Raw genomic sequence first — 18876 nt, 5'->3', positions numbered from 1 at the left:
TGAGGACTGTACTGTACCAGGAAGTGCAAGCACACCTACAAGATTGAGGACTGTACTGTACTAAGGAAGTACATGCACCTCTACAAGATTGAGGACTGTACTGTACTAGGGAAGTGCATGCACCTCTACAAGATTGTGGATTGTACTGTACTAGGGAAATGCATGCACCTCTACAAGATTGAGGACTGTACTGTACTAGGGAAGTGCATGCACCTCTACAAGATTGTGGACTGTACTGTACTAGGGAAGTGCAAGCACACCTACTAGATTGAGGACTGTACTGTACTAGGGAAGTGCATGCACCTCTACAAGATTGTGGACTGTACTGTACTAGGGAAGTGCAAGCACACCTACAAGATTGAGGACTGCACTGTACTAGGGAAATACATGCACCTCTACAAGATTGAGAACTGTACTGTACTAGGGAAGTGCAAGCACCCCTACAAGATTGAGGACTGTACTGTACTAGGGAAGTGCAAGCACCCCTACAAGATTGTGGACTGTACTGTACTAAGGAAGTGCATGCACGTCTACAAGATTGAGAACTGTACAATACAAGGGAAATGCAAGCACCTTTACAACAGGGAAGACTGTTCAACACTCGGGAAAGTGTCAGAAAGTGAAATAAGAGTAAACAAGTGTACAATACAAGGGAATTGCACACACCTCTACAAGATGGTTGTCGGGACCATACAGCTCCTTGTCCAGCTCAATCACAAGGCTTTTGAAGAAGGAAGAAAACTTTCTCTTCATCTTTCCAGTATCGCTCAGCTTTGCACTTGCAGCCTGAAATAGAGCAAAAATGGACAGTTCAGTTTATACTGCGAATGTGATGACTCTCATTATTATGAAAGGGACTAGCTTAACCAACCCATAGGTGTTAGCCTGGCCTGCTAAGGGGATGTGGGGAGTAAAAACAAGGAAAGGTTTATTCTGTTAGTATTGCATGTAGGATGTTGTGCAGCATTAAAACTATAGATACAAAATTTAGGGAAAAGTAATGCTTAGACAATGCCAAGTGAAGGAAAGTTTAATTTTCAGGAAAAATGTTTTACAGGAAACGCAAGCATTAACTACAAGCATATGCTAGGCCCAATGATGGTTCACCTCAAGTGTGGGGAAGTGATGAAGTTAGAGGACAGAATGTAGGTCATGCATGACTGAATACATGAGTTAAGAAGTTTTAAAATCCCTTCATGAATGACAAAGTTTTAGGCCAGACATGAACAACCATGCTGTATATTATGCATATTTACAGCATTCTGAAATGATGTAAGTATGACCTTGATATATGCCATAGGAACGTAAGTCATGCACATGTTGTCTTTTTGCATCAAACATTATATGCCCAGTAGTTTTAAAATCCCTCCTAGCATGACAAAGTTACAGCCCAGTCTGAAAATCAGATGAATGGACAGACTGATGGACACACTTGATGTGCATTTTAACTATGCCCCATCTTTGGGGCATAAAAATCCAGGTGAAATAATTCTTGACAAAGCAATTCAAACAAGGCTTGTTGTGAAGATACAGCAACAAGCCTTGTTTGAATCCCCCGCCATTGTTTTTTAGTATATTTTGTTTTTCTCGCAACCTGACTGGTACGTTGAATCTGACCAAAATTGTACACAACCACTGGTCAAGAGTGGGAATATAGGAAATACAAGTTGTTTGATTGGTAACCTAAATATTCTTGCATAAATAAACATATTATAAAAGGATATTTGTTTAAGTTATTCATATTGTGTGAAGTGTTGGTAAGATCAATGTCAAGGTTATTGTGGCTAAAAAAGAAGAAGGTAAATGAAACCTTGATTTATAACATGGATGAAATAGCAAGCCTTAAATATTTTTGATAAAGTAATATGGTAATACATCAATGCATAAGTAAGTTATAGCGCCGACACCAGCATGGGTACTCTGACCTTTAAATGTCTTGTGTGACCATGACCTTAAATGTATGGACCTGAGTCAAGGTCACTGCACATCATCTCAATAAGGACAACATTTGTACCAAGTAATATGGTAATCAATCAATGCATAAGTAAATTATAGCGCGGACACAAGGATGTGTACTCTGACCTTTAAATGTCTCGTGTGACCTTGACCTTTGAGGTATGGACCCGGGTCAAGGTTACTGCACATCGTCTCAATGAGGACAACATTTGTACCAAGTAATATGGTAATCCATCAATGCATAAGTAAGTTAAAGCCCGGACATGAAATGTTAAGGACAGACAGATGGACGGACAGGCAGACGGACAAAGTACATTTCTATAATCCCCTGGCCACACTTTATGACCAGATTGCTTTAACATTGCGTTAGATATCTGAAAGCTTGATTTATTTTACTGAGAGCCAATGCAATACTGGTGTACAATAATATTTTGGTAATCACCTAAAATATGGTTTCCAACCTTTGTACTTTTAAGGCCTAAAAAAGTAAATTGTGTGGTTAGGGTAACATGGCTACAAAGAATAGGTAGGGTAGGTAGGGATTTTTTTTTTTTTTTTAGGTTTTTAGTTTGGTACAGGTTTGTTTGCTTTGTTTTTGTCCCTTTTCAACAGTATTTCAGTTACATTAGGACATTACTGGGGCTAAACATTCGGTAACAATGATTTTCCTGGATAAACAAACCCTTAGATTATTTGACCGGTGCTCTCCCAACTGAGCTAGCCGAGTTTCGTTGTCATTCGTTACATATTGATAATTAAATGACAATACTGACCTGCTTCAGCATTTCAAAAACATTTCTCTGCCATTCTCCAAGAAGTAAAGTTAGGAATATTTTATAAACTGTACAAATGGCAACAGATCCAAGTTTCAGTCCCAGTTTAAAATAAAGTCACATTTTGTCAGGCACCAGCCTGTGTCAGAACTCTCAGAATTTTAAATTTCCTTTCTATACTAGTAGTATGTTTGCCCTGCTGCTATTTTATTTAAACTATTTTTTTTATGTTGCATCATTGGATAAAAACATGACCAGTGAAAAGGGTCATGTCTTGTCCTGTAGTGGTTGGTGGGGTATATTAAAATTAGACGACATTCAATCGACATGAATGGAGTGTTATGGCGACCACACGCTGTTTTTACAATGATTATGACGGCACAAAATGGCGATTTTTTTTTCTCGAACATCCCACCATAAAAAAACACAGTAGGGTTGGCGGTATTTTCCAGGTAGGGTCGGGTGACCCGAACCACACAATTTATTTTCTTAGGCCTAATACACCACGGGTAATAGCTAGGTTATACAATCGGGTAATAGCTAGGTTATACAATCGATTCATATTTAAGAGGAAAGAATTTCCACGCCCCAGTTTTAAGACAAAGTTAAAAAGTAGCACACAACAAATCACAGGTAGCAAGACTTACTATAGCTTTTGCCTATAAAATATTCAGGTTAAAGTTAAAAAGTACAGGTAAAGGTAAAGATTCATAACACCCCCAGAATGTGAACATGTTCATTTGTATATTTGCCATGTTGTTTATAATAGCAATACCTGTGTTTACATAGCTGCAATATGATGGCAAATAGCCTCTTCCCTTCTCATTATTGATGTGTTATATTTGTGAATAGTCTTATTTTGATCTTGCAAAGTCATAATTAAACATACATTCATATGAATTAACTTTATTTCTTTGCTGTTTTCATACTTCAATAATTATAAACCTCACTAAACATTTATGGTGTAGTAACCATTTGCTATTGTAATTTGAAATCGCTAACAAAATAAAGCTTGCTATTGACTTGCGTCTTTATGCAATAAAGATGACTTAATATTTGGGTAAGGCTTTTCTGTACCAAGCTGGTTTATGAACCTGATATTCAGCCAGGATTTAGGGCATTGTTCAGCAGCTTAAATCCTTGCACAAACCCCCATGCCCAGCAATAGTGAAATAGCCTCAGGGCTTGTCCAAAATTTAGATTTTGCAAAGCCTGGCTTATAACAACAGTAATGTAAGGATTTGGGCTTGAGTTCTTAATTCAGGACTAATTTTGATGACCGATTTTCTTAATGACACACATGTACTTTGTCAATAAAAATAGAGGACAAAGCTATCGATGTCAGACATGTAAAACTATCCTATTCATTATTATATACTTCCAGAGTACTTCTATCCCAAAGTCATGGCAATATTCCAGCAGCTTGTAACTAATACAGAAACTACTGAAACATAAGATTATTTTATGAGATTGTCATTCCAATGAAATAATTGTACGGATAGAATTACCCCATTTTACCCGTACCATCCCTTATGTATATATTTCATCTACATTACAAATATTGACACCGGAAAGTACAAATTTTCAATTTACATGACACTCGATATGCCTAGTTTTAAGATATTTGGATGCATGTCCCATATAGTACAGCAGGCAGAGGACAAAATCCACAGTGTCACATTCATCTTGTGACGTTTTTATTCAATTCTCCTTGTTTCATAAATATTTCTTTACGACTGTTATTCAAAGTTGTTTTGACAACAGTACCAGCCTGAAATGTTTGGCAAAGAGGTCCTCTAAAGAGGTCCTCTTTCTTCTTTGAAAACAAATATGTTACAAGAGGAGAAGATAACCTATCACACTTTAGATATTTCAAGAAATTAAGTCTGATGCAAGGCCATTTACTGGGTTATAGAAACAATACATATGAAATGACAAATGCTAATGTTAATGTAGCACTGATAAGGTCACTCTCCTCATCTGTCCGTGACCTGACAAGCTAGAGGTTGCAACTCAATATTGCACTTAGTCCTTGAAAAAGTCCATTCACCTTTGGAATTATTCAAGAAAAAAACATCAGGTACAAAAAAGTTCTGCACTCAATATACTTTATAATGAGGCTTATTTATCACGCTGAACATTATACATTTTTAAGAATAATTAACCGAAACATTAACACGAACTTACCAATTGTCCTCTAGTAATGGTACATACATGGTAAATACATCTCTATTTGTACAAAAAGAGAGGAGCAAAAATGCCCACCTCATCTCTATTGATAGAAGTGTTGGGAATCGGTTACAGTATGACTATCGCAAATCGGTTCCACTCAAGTAACCGATTATCAATAGTACAATCAATTTTTGACAATAATTGTAGTATTATTCTTGTACAATAACTCGTAATTCTTAGCTTTTATTTGATATTTGTTATGCGTATGTTTGTAGTTATTTAGTGTTGTTGATGCTTTCAGCCATATTAGTTTAAACGTTATATATTTTACAACGATTGTGAAAAAAGCTATGAAAGCTTATACTAAGTCACTCTTGTTGGCACGATGTTGCGCGAGAGTGTGGTCTTGTGTTGTGGGGGAAACCTGAGTACCCTGAGAAAACCCACATGTCCGGCTTGGTGACCACTTACCAAACTCACATGCGCCCAGGCCGGGAATCGAACCCAAGTCGCCTTGGAGATAAGCGAGTGCACTAACCACTGCGCTAACCAGAAAACCCAAGCCATATTGTTAACTGAACACTTATATGCATAAACAAACTCAAAGGAGACAAGAGCTGTCACAGTATGTGACTAATGCCCCCGAATGTGACATTGACCTATGAACAAGGTCAGTACATGAAAAGTTAAAGATCAAACAAATACATATGGCAAGTTATTTTAAATTGCCTCTGAACATAAAAAAATACCACCCATACTTGACAACCTACATTCTTATGTCCTTATATTCAGCATTCCATTGTGAATAAACACTAAGTGCATCTTTCACCTTAGAAGTAGGGACATGGGTGTTGCACATGACACGTCATCTTGGTATGTCGAACACATGTGGCAAGTTATTTTAAATTTTGTCCATACAAGAAAAAGTTACAGCCCGGACATAACAACCAATACTCTGTATCCTTATATGCAGCACTCCATTATGAATAAACACCTAAGTGTGACCTTGACCTTAGAGGTAGGGACATGGGTGTTGCACGTGACACGTCGTCTTGGTATGCTGAACACATATGTGGCAAGTTATTTTAAATTTTGTCCATACAAGAGAAAGTTACAGCCCGGACACGACAACCTATACTCTATGTCCATATATGCAGCATTCCATTGTGAATAAACACTAAGTGTGACCTTGACCTAAGAGGTAGGGACACGGGTCTTGCACGTGACACGTCGTCTTGGTATGCCGAATACATGTGGCAAGTTATTTTTAAATCTGTCCATACAAGGGAAAGTTACAGTCCGGACACGACAACCTATACTCTATGTCCTTATATGCAGCATGCCATTGTGAATAAACACCTAAGTGTGACCTTGACCTTAGAGGTAGGGACACGGTTCTTGCATGCAACACGTCGTCTTGGTATGCCAAACACATATGTGGCAAGTTATTTTAAAATCTGTCCATACAAGGGAAAGTTACAGCCCGGACACGACAACCTATACTCTATGTCCTTATATGCAGCATTCCATTGTAAATAAACACCTAAGTGTGACCTTGACCTAAGAGGTAGGGACATGGGTCTTGCGCGCGACACGTCGTCTTGGTATGCCGAACACATGTGGCAAGTTATTTTAAAATCTGTCCATACAAGGGAAAGTTACAGCCCGGACACGACAACCTATACTCTATGTCCTTATATGCAGCATGCCATTGTGAATAAACACCTAAGAGTGACCTTGACCTTAGAGGTAGGGACACGGTTCTTGCACGTGACACGTCGTCTTGGTATGCCGAACACATGTGGCAAGTTATTTTAAAATCTGTCCATACAAGGGAAAGTTACAGCCCGGACATGAGTTATTGAGCCGGACACACGGACGGACGGACGGTGCGATTTTAATATGCCCACCTTCGGGGGCATAAAAATTGGTGGAAATTAGCCAAACCCAATTAATGAGAGGAAAGAAGAAAAACAACTCGCCGGTTGGATGGATGATCGATTATGACCAATTATAATCGATTGTCGCCAAATTCAGGCCTAACCAATCAATTTTCAATTATAATCTATCATGGTCACATCACTAGTTTATAGCCTAATAAAAAGCATCCAAAACTAGATGTTCACATTATTTGCATTAAATAACAATATGAATGTTTTGAGGAACTATTTGCCTCTAAATGTATAATTTGCCTCAATTCTTCCAGCCAATCAGCTGCTCCAAGATCAACGACATAATTAAATGAGAAAAATGACTTGAGATGTTTTATGAATACTGGCCTTGAGGTATTTTACAAGATCAAATAAAAGGCCTTGTACTCACGTCTTCCAGTAGTCGACCTTCGACCCTCAGTTCCCACGATGGCACTGACTCCTCCTCACCCTCGTTTTCCGCAGGCTTTGACGGGTAAAACGTGTTTGAGATGAAGATACGCAACTTTCTCTTTTGCTGTAAAATAAATAGCAGTGGATAAATAAGCAAGTTAACAACCCCTCTGCTGGTCAAAAGTTTGTGTTTATCAAAATTCAGATTCAGAACAATTTCTAAAGCAAAGGCCCAAAAATAGTTTGGTAAGGGTTACATCCTTTTTAAAAACAGGTGGGGTAGGTAGGTTGGCCCCTATTTCGTAGGTAGCCTAGATTCAGGTAACCAGAATCAAATGTATTTTTTTATATAGCCCCAAGCACTTAATATGTAGGAATTCCTGTTTGTTTATATTAAAGTTTAACTTTGTTGATTGAAATTAACAAGTTATGAGATCTAATAATGTTTAAAATAAATATGGTGCTAGACTCTAATGAAGGAATGAATTGCGGGCTTGATGTCATTATCGGGGTATGAACGCAATTGGGCTGGACAAAGTGTGTGGAGTCCGAAGGACTCCACGAGTACTTTGACCAGCCCAATTGCATTCATATCCCCGATAATGACATCAAGCCCACAATTCATTACTTATATTTACACCAATAGTTCATTATTTCATTCAAGAATTGTTAAAAAAACTTATTTTCATTTAAAAAAAACTTTTCAGTAACCCATTCCTACCCACTCTGTAAATAGAACGACCCGACTTTAACCGGAAGCGGTTTTTTCAAATGACGTCACAATATCGCGGGAAAAGATCAACCACTTGAAATCACTTTTAAACGTAAAAAACAGTTATGGTAACTACACATTTAAAATTTAAAAAACTATCACTTTCTAAAATGTTGATTTATATTTTACGGGACCTTCTGACACAATACAAACAATAACAAGATAAATATTTTTCATGTATATTGTTATGCAATGAATTGCGATCCGAACATATCCGAAGATGTTGCGTTCATCGATTGATGAACGCAATTGCTGAAATGACGTTCATTTAAGGAATGGAAGTTGAGGTGTAAAAATTTCTTCATGAAAACACTCAATCATGCAGAACAAGCATTTTCTAGCTGAGATTTCTAATTCTGATCAAGATGACTGCCTATGAAATTGTGACTCAAATGTAATTTATATTTCTATATGCTTTGCTTTTTGAGCAGTTTAGCTATAACCTTAAATAAAAGGCAATGCGTCTACCATTCAAACTTCATACTGTAATTTAATTTCTTAGACAAACACTTTTACGGGAAATAGTCAACTGTTCCTATGTACCTTCATTGGCCGTTTTAACGCTTCCTGGATGTCAAGGCGTTTCCTCGTGATGGTTGCGTCCAACTTCCTCTCAAACGCAAGTAGGTCCATGTAGGCCTGGGACTCCGGAACCAGGTCACGTACCTGAAACAATTTCAGTTAGAACTAAGGTAAAAGGAAATGCAAGGCTTCCTGGGTGTCAAGAATGATGTTCAGCTTCCTCTCAAACGTGTGAAGTATCATGTATTCTTGGGTTCTGGAACAAGATTTTCTTTTGGCCAAAACAAGATAAAAGGGAATGTTAGGCCTTCTGGGGATTACGAATGATGATTTCTTGTGATGGCCAGGTCTAATTTCCTCTCATCGTGAGATTTCATGTAAACATGGGAACTAGATCATCACCTGAAAACATGTCACAAACACATACAATACAAGAGATGTTTGTCAAACATTATGCCCCCCTTGAGCGCCATGTTGTCAGGATTGAATGAAATATGCATGGAGTGAAATGACAGCTGATTTGTCATTGACATCAGATGCCTTTGAGGCAGTTTTAAGATTATGACCATTCAAAGTGTGAGTTATGAAAGTTTTTGCAAAATTTTAGCAATATAAGATAGTTTATAATTACTACATCTAAAATAAAACACAACTTGTCTTGAAGGACGACCAAGACTGGTGAGCTGAGGGTAACTTATGCACCAGTCAATTGTAACCACGCTTACCCCTACCCCCAGGTCCGGGGGTATACCGGGTAAATGGGCCGTGTTTTTACCGTTCAGGCCACACAGTGCCGGGTGAATGCAGTGGTTTTGTCTTCGCTTTAAATATAGCGGGGAATGGGCCTTACCTAGGGTCCCTGGGGTGCGGGGGCATTTGGCGGGGATTTTACCATCCGTTCGTCCCCGCAGGGCGAAGATTTCAGCCAGGGTTGGCTGGACCGAAAGTAAAAGTCCCCGCTATTCCCCGGACCTGGGGGAGCTCTGGTTACAATTGACTGGTGCATTATACCTGGTTACATGACATACCAATGTGGTAAGAATGAAGTCATACCTATTTGGTAAGAATGAAGAGGGCAAGGCATTATTAAATATCAATCAGACAAGCTTTTTGTGTTAAAAGTCACAGTGACTTTTGTATCTGATGACCACAAAATCAATAAGGTCATCTACTGGTCACGCCCTACCTCCAAGTCAAGGTTGAGGGCCATGGGTACAGGCATTGTCGAGTTATCACTCAGACAACCTTTTCACATAAAAAGTCACTGTGACCTTGTCCTTTGACCTCAAAATCAATAGGGGTCAACTTCTGGTCACCCCCAAACTTAAATGTCAAGTTTGGTGATCAAAAGTCCAGAAATTGTCTAGTTATCACTCGGACAAGCTTTGGTGTAAATTAAGTTTTCTAATGAAATTAAGATTTTTATCAACTCAATCAAAGAGAAACTGCGCTTTACGAGAAAAAAACATGCTTTGCAGTTATGTGGCAAAATAAGAAGATATAGAGATTTAGACAAGTACGTAGGTTGTGATATTCAGGGATGTGATTGACCATGTTGATGGTTTTTGGGCAGTGCTAAAGACCCCGCAATGGGGTTGAAGCACCCCGCCGCAAAAGTAAAACTGGCTTTTCAGAAGCCCATTTGAGGGTTCTCCCAACTTTCAATTGGAGCAAACTTGAATGTCAATACTACCAACAATGAAAGCAACAATCATAAGCAACCAGTCAACTGTCTTTAATCAGTTTAAACAAGCAAATTCGTTGAATTGATATCCCCGCCTGATTAGGCAAGATTCATGGTTTGGAAATGAAAAGAAGGTGGAATACTCCTATATTAACATGTAATATGGCTGCAGAGAAATGGACCGTTATGAACGTTGGATATAAGTTTGAGCTTGTTTGGAATTATTTGAAGTAAAAGCTAGTGACATAATTTTTTGTCACATGTGCCCAGTTTAAAACATGTCTAAGAGTTCATTAAGGAAAACATTCTGATCAAGTTTCATGAATATTAGACCATACAAAATGCCTCTAATGTGATTTCAAGATTTCAACTAGTGACCTCATTTTTTACACCACATGACCTAGTAGTTTCAAACTATTCCAAGATTTCATCGAGGCACATGGGTAAAAGTTGAGAATTTTGAAAATCCTGAAAAATGCTGGGGGCCTGGGGGCCGCAGGGCCCCCAGTCAGGTCCAGGGCGAAGCCTTGGCCAGGGGTCCAGGGGGCCAGAGGCCCCTGGAAGCTCCTTGAACATAGCCATTTTAGTGGATATGAAATGCCTTTTCCAGGCTTTAATTTTAAATAATGAGGAGTATTGGAATAAGGTTTTTCAGACAAATATGACTATACGAATAAGTATACTGATACACATGTGACACTACATACTAAAGAATATCCTGCATAAGCAAGCCAGTAATCATGATTTACTAATTTTATTTTAAAAACCTCAAAATTAACCATGCTAAAATACCATATTAATCTGTCACTTTAAAGAACATGGTGCAATAAGCAACTTGTCAAATCACTTCGCACTTCGGCCGAGATCGTTGCTAAGTTACCGGTACGGTACAAAAGACCATTAATCATTCTTGTTAATTGGCATCCTACTAATCAGCATTTTTGTAAATATCCAAGACATAATAAAACTGTCAAAACATAAAGGAAACAACATTACTAAGGTGTTATATAAATTATCTACAGTGTATAAAATTTTACAACATTTTGGGGGGAAATTTGACATATACAGTACCGCAGTCGTCTGCACTTACACTCCGACCTGTTTTGGCAGTCTGATTTGATTTTTTAGCAGCACTTCTGATAATAAACTTGTTTTTACAAGTCAGAGGTAATATTTCTTCTGTTTCTCAATCAAAAACACTGGCACTTGACAAGTCTCAACCATGACGTATTTAATGCGTATTTTCCGAAAATCTAAAAATAGTAACAAATATCAAGTTTTTGTTTACATTGTTTCCGTCATTGTTTTTGTCTGAAAATTTAAGAAATTAGAAATTCTACCGCTTTTGAACACAAACTACCGCTAATGAGACCTAAATCTACCTCTCTGTCATTGCCGAAGTAAACTCAGCAAGTTTGCGGTTATTTTTGAGAGGCCTGTTGTAAGTTTTTCGGTATCGGAAGAAGAGGTTACCTAATATGGAAAATGCTTAAAATAGCACATGACGTATTGCAAAGGTTACGATCTACGCACACTTCTGGAGAAATGACCCGGAAAGCTCACGAGAGAGATTCAATTCGAATTTCTTGAGATTGAAACTGAGATTTAAGCTTGCTTAGATATCATCGCTGACCAAACTTGAAAACAAAATACTACTCGCGCCTTTTTTTGAATATAATTGTGACTAAGGACCGCGTCTGCCATATATGGAAACTTTCGTGATTGTCCTCAATGACGTTAATCTTCCGATCGATTCGATTAGTCGCGCAGCAAGTCGTGTTTTCCCGCCTATTTCCGTGAAATATACGTCACAGCGTCGTTTCAAAATACCGCAGTGTTCGGATAAGACAATAATAACATAAGTTATCGCAGATCTATACGAACGTCGAAGCATCGAATAAGCGATGGAAAATATATTTCAAGGTCCCAGCCTACCCCCCCCCCCCAATTTTCTCAACGGATCTCGACGAATTGGAAATTCGACCCTACGGGAATACGAAAATCCGGAATTTCCAGATAAATCCGGAAAACTTTTACCCATGGAGGCAAACATTCTGATTAAGTTTCATGGAAATTAGAGCAGATGTATTGCCTCTAGAGTATTCCCAAGATTTCTGTAAGATATGAACTAGTGACCTAGTTCTTGACGCAATGTGACCAATTTTAAAATTCTTGTAAGATTTCATTAAGGCAAACATTCTGACCAAATTTGAACATAACTGACTATTCAAAACCAATGTTTTGTTTGGGACAAAAAAATTCAAAAATTTCACCTAGTGACCTGGTTTCTGACCCCATGTGACCCAGTTTTAATCTATTCAACAACAATCAAGGGAACCAGTTTTATTAATGTTCATGAATATTGCCTCTAATGTGTTTCAAAGATTTTTTCTAAAATTTGACCTAGTGACTTAATTTTTGACCCCATATGCCCCACTTTTACAAGAGGTCCATAATTCATCAAGGGGTACATCATGACCAAGTAACCCGACCAATCATTTCCATTCCGGCCAAAAAAATTCTAAGATTTGACCTTGTGACCTAATCTTTAATCATATGTGACCCAGTTTTAAATAAGTCCAAGACTTCATCAAGGAAAACATTCTGATTAAGTTTTATAAATATTTGACCATGTATAATGACTCTAGTATGTTCCAAAGATTTCTTGTAAGATTTGACCTACTGACCTAGTTTTTGACCCCATGTGACCCACTTTTTAAAGTGGTCCATATTTCATCAAGGTTTACATCATAACCAATTTTGAACATAACTTGACCAATCATTCGTTACCATGATATGGTTACGGAGAAGATTTTTCAAAGATTTGACCTAGTGACCTAATTTTCGATCATATTTGACCATGTATAATGCCTCTAGTATGTTCCAAAGATTTGACCTAGTGACCAAGTTTTTGACCCCATGTGACCCACTTTTAAAATAGGTCGAGATATGATCAAGGGGAACATTCTGACCAAGTTTGAACATTTTCTGATCAATGCCTACCAAGATATGGTACCGGACGGACGGACGGACGGACGGAAGCACGGAAGGAAGGGCGGACAACGCCAAAACAATATCCTCCTCCCGAAATCTTCGATTCGGCGGGGGATAAAAAATGGAAGAACCATTAGATCAGAAGAAATCATATTTCTATATTGGGGGGGTTTGTTCATCTTTATTTAGTTAAATGCTGTTCTAACAAGATATGTGACAAGTGTGTGGTATAAATGAAAACACTCACCCTCTGAGGAAGTATTTTATCAGCCAGCTTCTTCTTCTTCTTACTGAAGAATAAATAAAATACTTCTATTTGTTACCAATCAACTTTTATAAGGCATTCAATTTATGACATATGTAGGGTGTTATAATGTTTGTTGTCATAATGGTACAGTCAAACCCCAATGGGTCGAAATCGCTTGGCTCAAATTTCTCGTTGGTTCGACCTTGATGTCAAGGACTGATTTCTTTCCACTGAAGGTAAAATTTGTCCAATTGGCTCAAATTTTCCGAGGCGCATGGTATTTTTGCCGATCCCTGGGAGTACAAGCCAACAAGGGTCTGACTGTATATATATATATTAACATTGTATTATGTTAAGGCTGTAGAATTATGTATAAGACAAGTTCATAAAACTTGGAGGACATCCATAGAAAATAGTTTCACTTTATAATAATGGAATGAAGCAACGGATTATCTATGTTCAAGAATTTGCTATATAACAGATGGGCTCCGACCATACTTGATATTGTCCCAAAACTAAGGGACCAGTTCATAAATTGCAGAAGATTAATATACTTTTGATATTTCCAAATTTGCATGCTAGACTATGTTTTAAAATTTGTTTAATCTAATTGATAACAAAGTCTAAAAGTTTATGATTATAAGTGCCCTGTATATTGTTTATGGAAAATATTAATTTTAAATACCAACTTTTCCCTGGGGAATAGCTGAAGGTTACACAGTTCCATTACAATTTCCTACATGTTTCTCAATCTTCTACACAGTAGTCTCCCTTGGTGAGCAGCAACAAGGAAGTTTTGAAAAACTAACATTATTCATAATTGTTTGTTTTGCAACGTCATTCAAAAAAAAAAATTCAAGATTATATCTGCATATTGTATAATCATTTCCCCATTTATTTACTCATTGCAGAATGTCTTTTGAATACGTGTGAACATAATATTTTTTCATGGCAGTACACAAAAACTTTTTATTGTTGATCTTGATGCATGTTTTTCTTTCTATTCTTTATCGTGCCATCATGATGCTCTGCATCAAAGTTTTAGTTAAACGAAATATAGCATTTTACTACTGTTTGCAAATTAACTTAGCATTTCAAGGTAATGGGTCATAAAATCATCTAATGATACAGGCTATATATAGATCCCCCAACACCACAAGGTTAATTTCAAATCAAATGGCATGTCAGTTAATTCACACATAAAGGAAACACCTACTGCCAACAGAATTTGACGATATTTGTATAGAGGCAGGCTCAATACCCTGCAAAGCATGTACAGTTTGCATTGATTTCACTTCAAGGGGTAAATAACTCATAGCTTTAGATAACACTCACATATAAACCACTCGATCACAAATAAAATCATTTTAAGAGTTGTGACTAATGGGCTGAAGCTGCCTTTGAGGCAGAACAAATTGTCATTCTCTTAGGTGCATTTCATGATTAGCAATCACGCTTTGTTAATCTGATTAACAACATGTTTTGCTCAGTTTATTAGCAAACAGTAGAAGGGAATTCTATCATTATGACATTTTGTTATCTACAAATTACAATCATTATATCTTATCTTATGGTACAGAATTAGTTTAATGTAACCTACGCCTTCATGTGCGCTGCACGCGAGTCAGCAGGTCGTTTCCTCTCCATACTGGGTGTTCCCATTCCCATTGGCGGGGGAGGCATTCCCGGCCCGGGCCGACTTATTCCTGAAAATAAGAGGGGTCCATATTAACCTAATAAAATGTTTGAAGCAACGGAATTCTTTTATAGCAAATCTATAGGAGTTACATATGAATACGAGTTCTGTGGACATATTGCGTCGTTTAAAGACAATGTGCACTGATATTTGTTTTTCTGTCATATCTGATGAATACAGCAGCGTCATGATAGTGATTGTGACACACTTCATGAGGCCGAAATGAAATTTCTTCATTGATAACATTTTCCAAAACAAAAACCATTGATTACAAATAACTCAACGATTGGACAGTGCGTATCATTCCTGAGGAAATCCAAACTTCTTGTAACAAAATGCGATTTGTCTTCCAATCTTTCGACCTTGATACTCTTTCTTTCTTTTTTAAACCCCAAATCATTGATGAGTTTCAATATTATCATACTATTACATGTATATCATTTTGTACACTCCATGTCCTTAATTCTTGAAAAACATGTTGTAAGTATAACAGGTTTAATGAGGTTTGGTATGTCTAATCTAACTATTTCTTTGATGTCTTCAGCTATTTGGTCTCCTTTGATGCTGGTATACAAGTGTGCTACCTTACCTTTCAATATGCAATAAGTTAAAAGCTAACAAACACCATTCAGCACATTATTTCAACTTATGAAGCTATGGGTTTTAAAAACATACTATGAAAAAAACTAGAGTTATCTTACTTGATTATTTTAGTAGGTTGGAGGGTTGAGTACCATTGTATAAAGTCTCAATGCCAATTTGCCAATTTTGTTTGTTGATATCTGTTCATGTGTTCAGCAGAACATTTTATTGATTTACAAAGAAGGGTATGTTTACATAAAAGATGCAGATACTGATGGTTGTTTCATGTTTTTGACTCAAATTAAACGGTTTTTAAAAAGTAATGTTGAATGGGGAAAAATTAAGTATTTTTATCATGCAGGGTTTCCCAAATAGGCACGTTTAGGTGCATTTAATAGGACATATACAGTTAACACCTAAAAATAAAAAACATTTTTTTAACCGTCTCCCAAAAACTGAATGGGAGGACACACGACTTAGTTTCTCTGAAATTCTACTTGACTATTATGACTTGCACTCCCACAGATTGAACATTTTGACAATTTTTTTATTTTGGTCTTGGAATGAGCCATTTGTACAGGCATGTAAACAAGTAATTTAAGACTGCTGACAAAAAATTGGATCACAGATTTTTATAATAAGTTCAAAAATTGATGTTTTATGCATTATTCTAATACCGTTAGTAACGCTTTTAGCCATAAAACATTAATTTTTGAACATAAATATGAAAATCTGTGATCTGATCTTTTGTCCGAAGTCTTTTATCACTGGTTATCACTTATGATAGATTTATAAATAGAATTTATATATTTTTCCAACAAAAACTTTCTGTCCAAATTTATTTGGCTGTCATATTTGTCAGAAGCCTTCGAAACAATTCAATCTGATTTGTTTTGGTGATCTCCTTTGTAAGAGAAGTGAGCACAAACACTATGCGAATTTTGACATCAAGTAGAATAATCCCCTTTCATGTAAAAAAATCTAAGTACATAAAGTTTAAGTAATAAATCTTTTAACAGGTCCAAAATAAGGGTATTGTTAGCTAAACAGAAATTGTTGAGTGCTACTAGGAGAGCAAGAAGTAGCAGACAATGTTTCTAATTAATTTTATTTGGAAAAATACACAACATGTTTTCCTTTTAGATCAAAAATAAAAGTTAATGCGTTACAAAGTTTCAATACAGTTATGCATATCATGCAGATAACTAATAAAGAAAGCGGACTGCAACAAAAAAGCAGCAAATGTTACACTAAATGAGCGATATCCCCGAAATGCATCTAACTTAGCTCCGCAATCTTGACGCTTCTACAACATGATTACATCATGTATGTAATAAAATGTTATGCACTGAAAGCTCCTCTTCAGCGTACATCACCAAATCTAGGACGCAAATATACTCAAGCTAATTAAAACAGGAATACAAAATCTGGTAAAAAGTGCGTCCTATATCCTATATATAAATACTCACCTGAGTCTTTGGATTTTGAACTTTGACCTGTAATATTCACATGTGTAATAGGCTTAGATCTATTACAATGGGCTCTCTTATTCTTAACAACAATTACAGTTCATGAGGTTTTATCAGTGGAAAGTCTTATCCTCCGATATATTTATATAAAATGTGTGTGTTGAAAAATATTTTTGACTGAAACATTTATCACAGAGTTCTTCTTTAAAAGGTCATAAACCATATAGCAAGAGCACCATGGAGGCCTTGCATCGCTCCTCTGATGTTGTTATTTCTGTTCAACAAGCAGTATCACAACGGCCTGAATGCTTTACATACATGCATATTGACACATGGTTACATGTGTTCAAAGTTGTATGAGAATATCTTACCAAGTTAAAGATTTTGCCTGACTTTTATTAAATGGTTCAGTCTCACAATTATTATTGACACAGTTAAGGCTAACACGTACACAACATTACAGGTGAATGACCTAAACAGTTTGGTAGGGTAAAGGTTTTGCACTTTAGCAAATTGACCCCAAAGCTATGACAATACCGTGACTATTTCCCTGCGTAAAACAGACAAGCTTTAAATGGAAAAACTGACCGCTGTTTATTCACCAAATGATCCTTAAACTAGGTTAACTGCAAACTGTACAATACTGCATAAGGGAAATCTTTTCCAACCTTAATATCTATCAATCTAACATGTTTTTGTTTACTACAGAAATTGTTCAGATAATGTCTACAATACATCTACAGGGCCGGGACCAGGATTTGAAGTGTGAGTGGGCGTAAGTTTGGGGCACGACTTTTGGACTTGCGCCACATTCCACAGACTATGATAATATAAGGTATGAATGAGCATTTTTTTTGTGTGCGATTTCTTTTTGGGGGGGCATCAGAGGGTCTACCTCTGAGAATAGTCTGGATAGGTTTTGGCTAAAATGGTACTTTCAGGTGTATAATCTATTCATGTTCGATGTTAGCTTAGACATTTCAAGGTGTGCTGCACGCTAGGTACTTCCCCTTGGAAATGATCATCAGTGCATTTATTACAAAAGGTAACTGCGTTTCAAATCCTGTCAACCTACTAACCTATTTTCAAAAATGAAGAAGGGCATGTAATCTATGCTTTGATAAAATAAATACAACGCATATTATTCAGAATTGATGAAAAACAACTGGTTCACCTTTTTAATGTATAATTATGTGATCTTTCCATACATTATTTGAAAGGCTTTATGTGGAGAAATCGTAAAAAAACTATACTGCATACCTTAGAGATTGCTAAATAGGTAATTAATCATACTTTTCCGTGTATTATATAGATTTATCAAGGAAATGAAAAAAATATTTCAATATTTCAGGGAAATAATCAATTTGATAGGTTTTCACTGTCTTAAAATTTTAGCCCATTCTAACATTCAAATTAATTGTCAGCGCCAGGAAACAGTATCAACGTGTGAATTTAAATTGGCGATTTTTTCTAATAAAATGTTATTGAATGTCTTTTAATTCTAATTTTAGGCATAATCAAAAAGAAAAAATTGTTTGATTGTGAGATAGCAATATATATTTTAACCTAATGAACACCAAAAGAAAATATTTCACGAGTGGCTGAAATCGAAATTGATCCTCTATTTCACACCAATTTCTCACTAAAAAAAAATTTGCAATAACTAAAATGCGTTTATAACCAAT

At 36.7% G+C, this 18876-nt stretch overlaps 1 protein-coding gene across 3 annotated transcripts in view; it reads right to left on the bottom strand.

Moving 5' to 3' along the window:
• The window catches only part of LOC128239804 (SWI/SNF-related matrix-associated actin-dependent regulator of chromatin subfamily D member 1-like), a 94234-nt gene that overhangs the window by 35339 nt on the left and 40019 nt on the right, over window positions 1–18876 (bottom strand). For 2 of the 3 annotated variants that reach the window (XM_052956239.1, XM_052956241.1), the window contains exons 3-8: window positions 17192–17218; window positions 15045–15150; window positions 13445–13487; window positions 8541–8663; window positions 7224–7349; window positions 667–786 (exon numbers count right to left, since the gene is read on the bottom strand). In XM_052956239.1, coding sequence (XP_052812199.1) covers window positions 667–786; window positions 7224–7349; window positions 8541–8663; window positions 13445–13487; window positions 15045–15150; window positions 17192–17218 — 545 coding nt within the window. The remainder of the gene's footprint in view (window positions 1–666; window positions 787–7223; window positions 7350–8540; window positions 8664–13444; window positions 13488–15044; window positions 15151–17191; window positions 17219–18876) is intronic. The other variant, XM_052956240.1, reaches the window with a different exon arrangement.

Source organism: Mya arenaria, chromosome 7, assembly GCF_026914265.1.
Source record: "Mya arenaria isolate MELC-2E11 chromosome 7, ASM2691426v1".
NCBI lineage: Eukaryota > Metazoa > Mollusca > Bivalvia > Myida > Myidae > Mya > Mya arenaria.
This window is presented reverse-complemented; position numbering and strand designations above follow the sequence as displayed.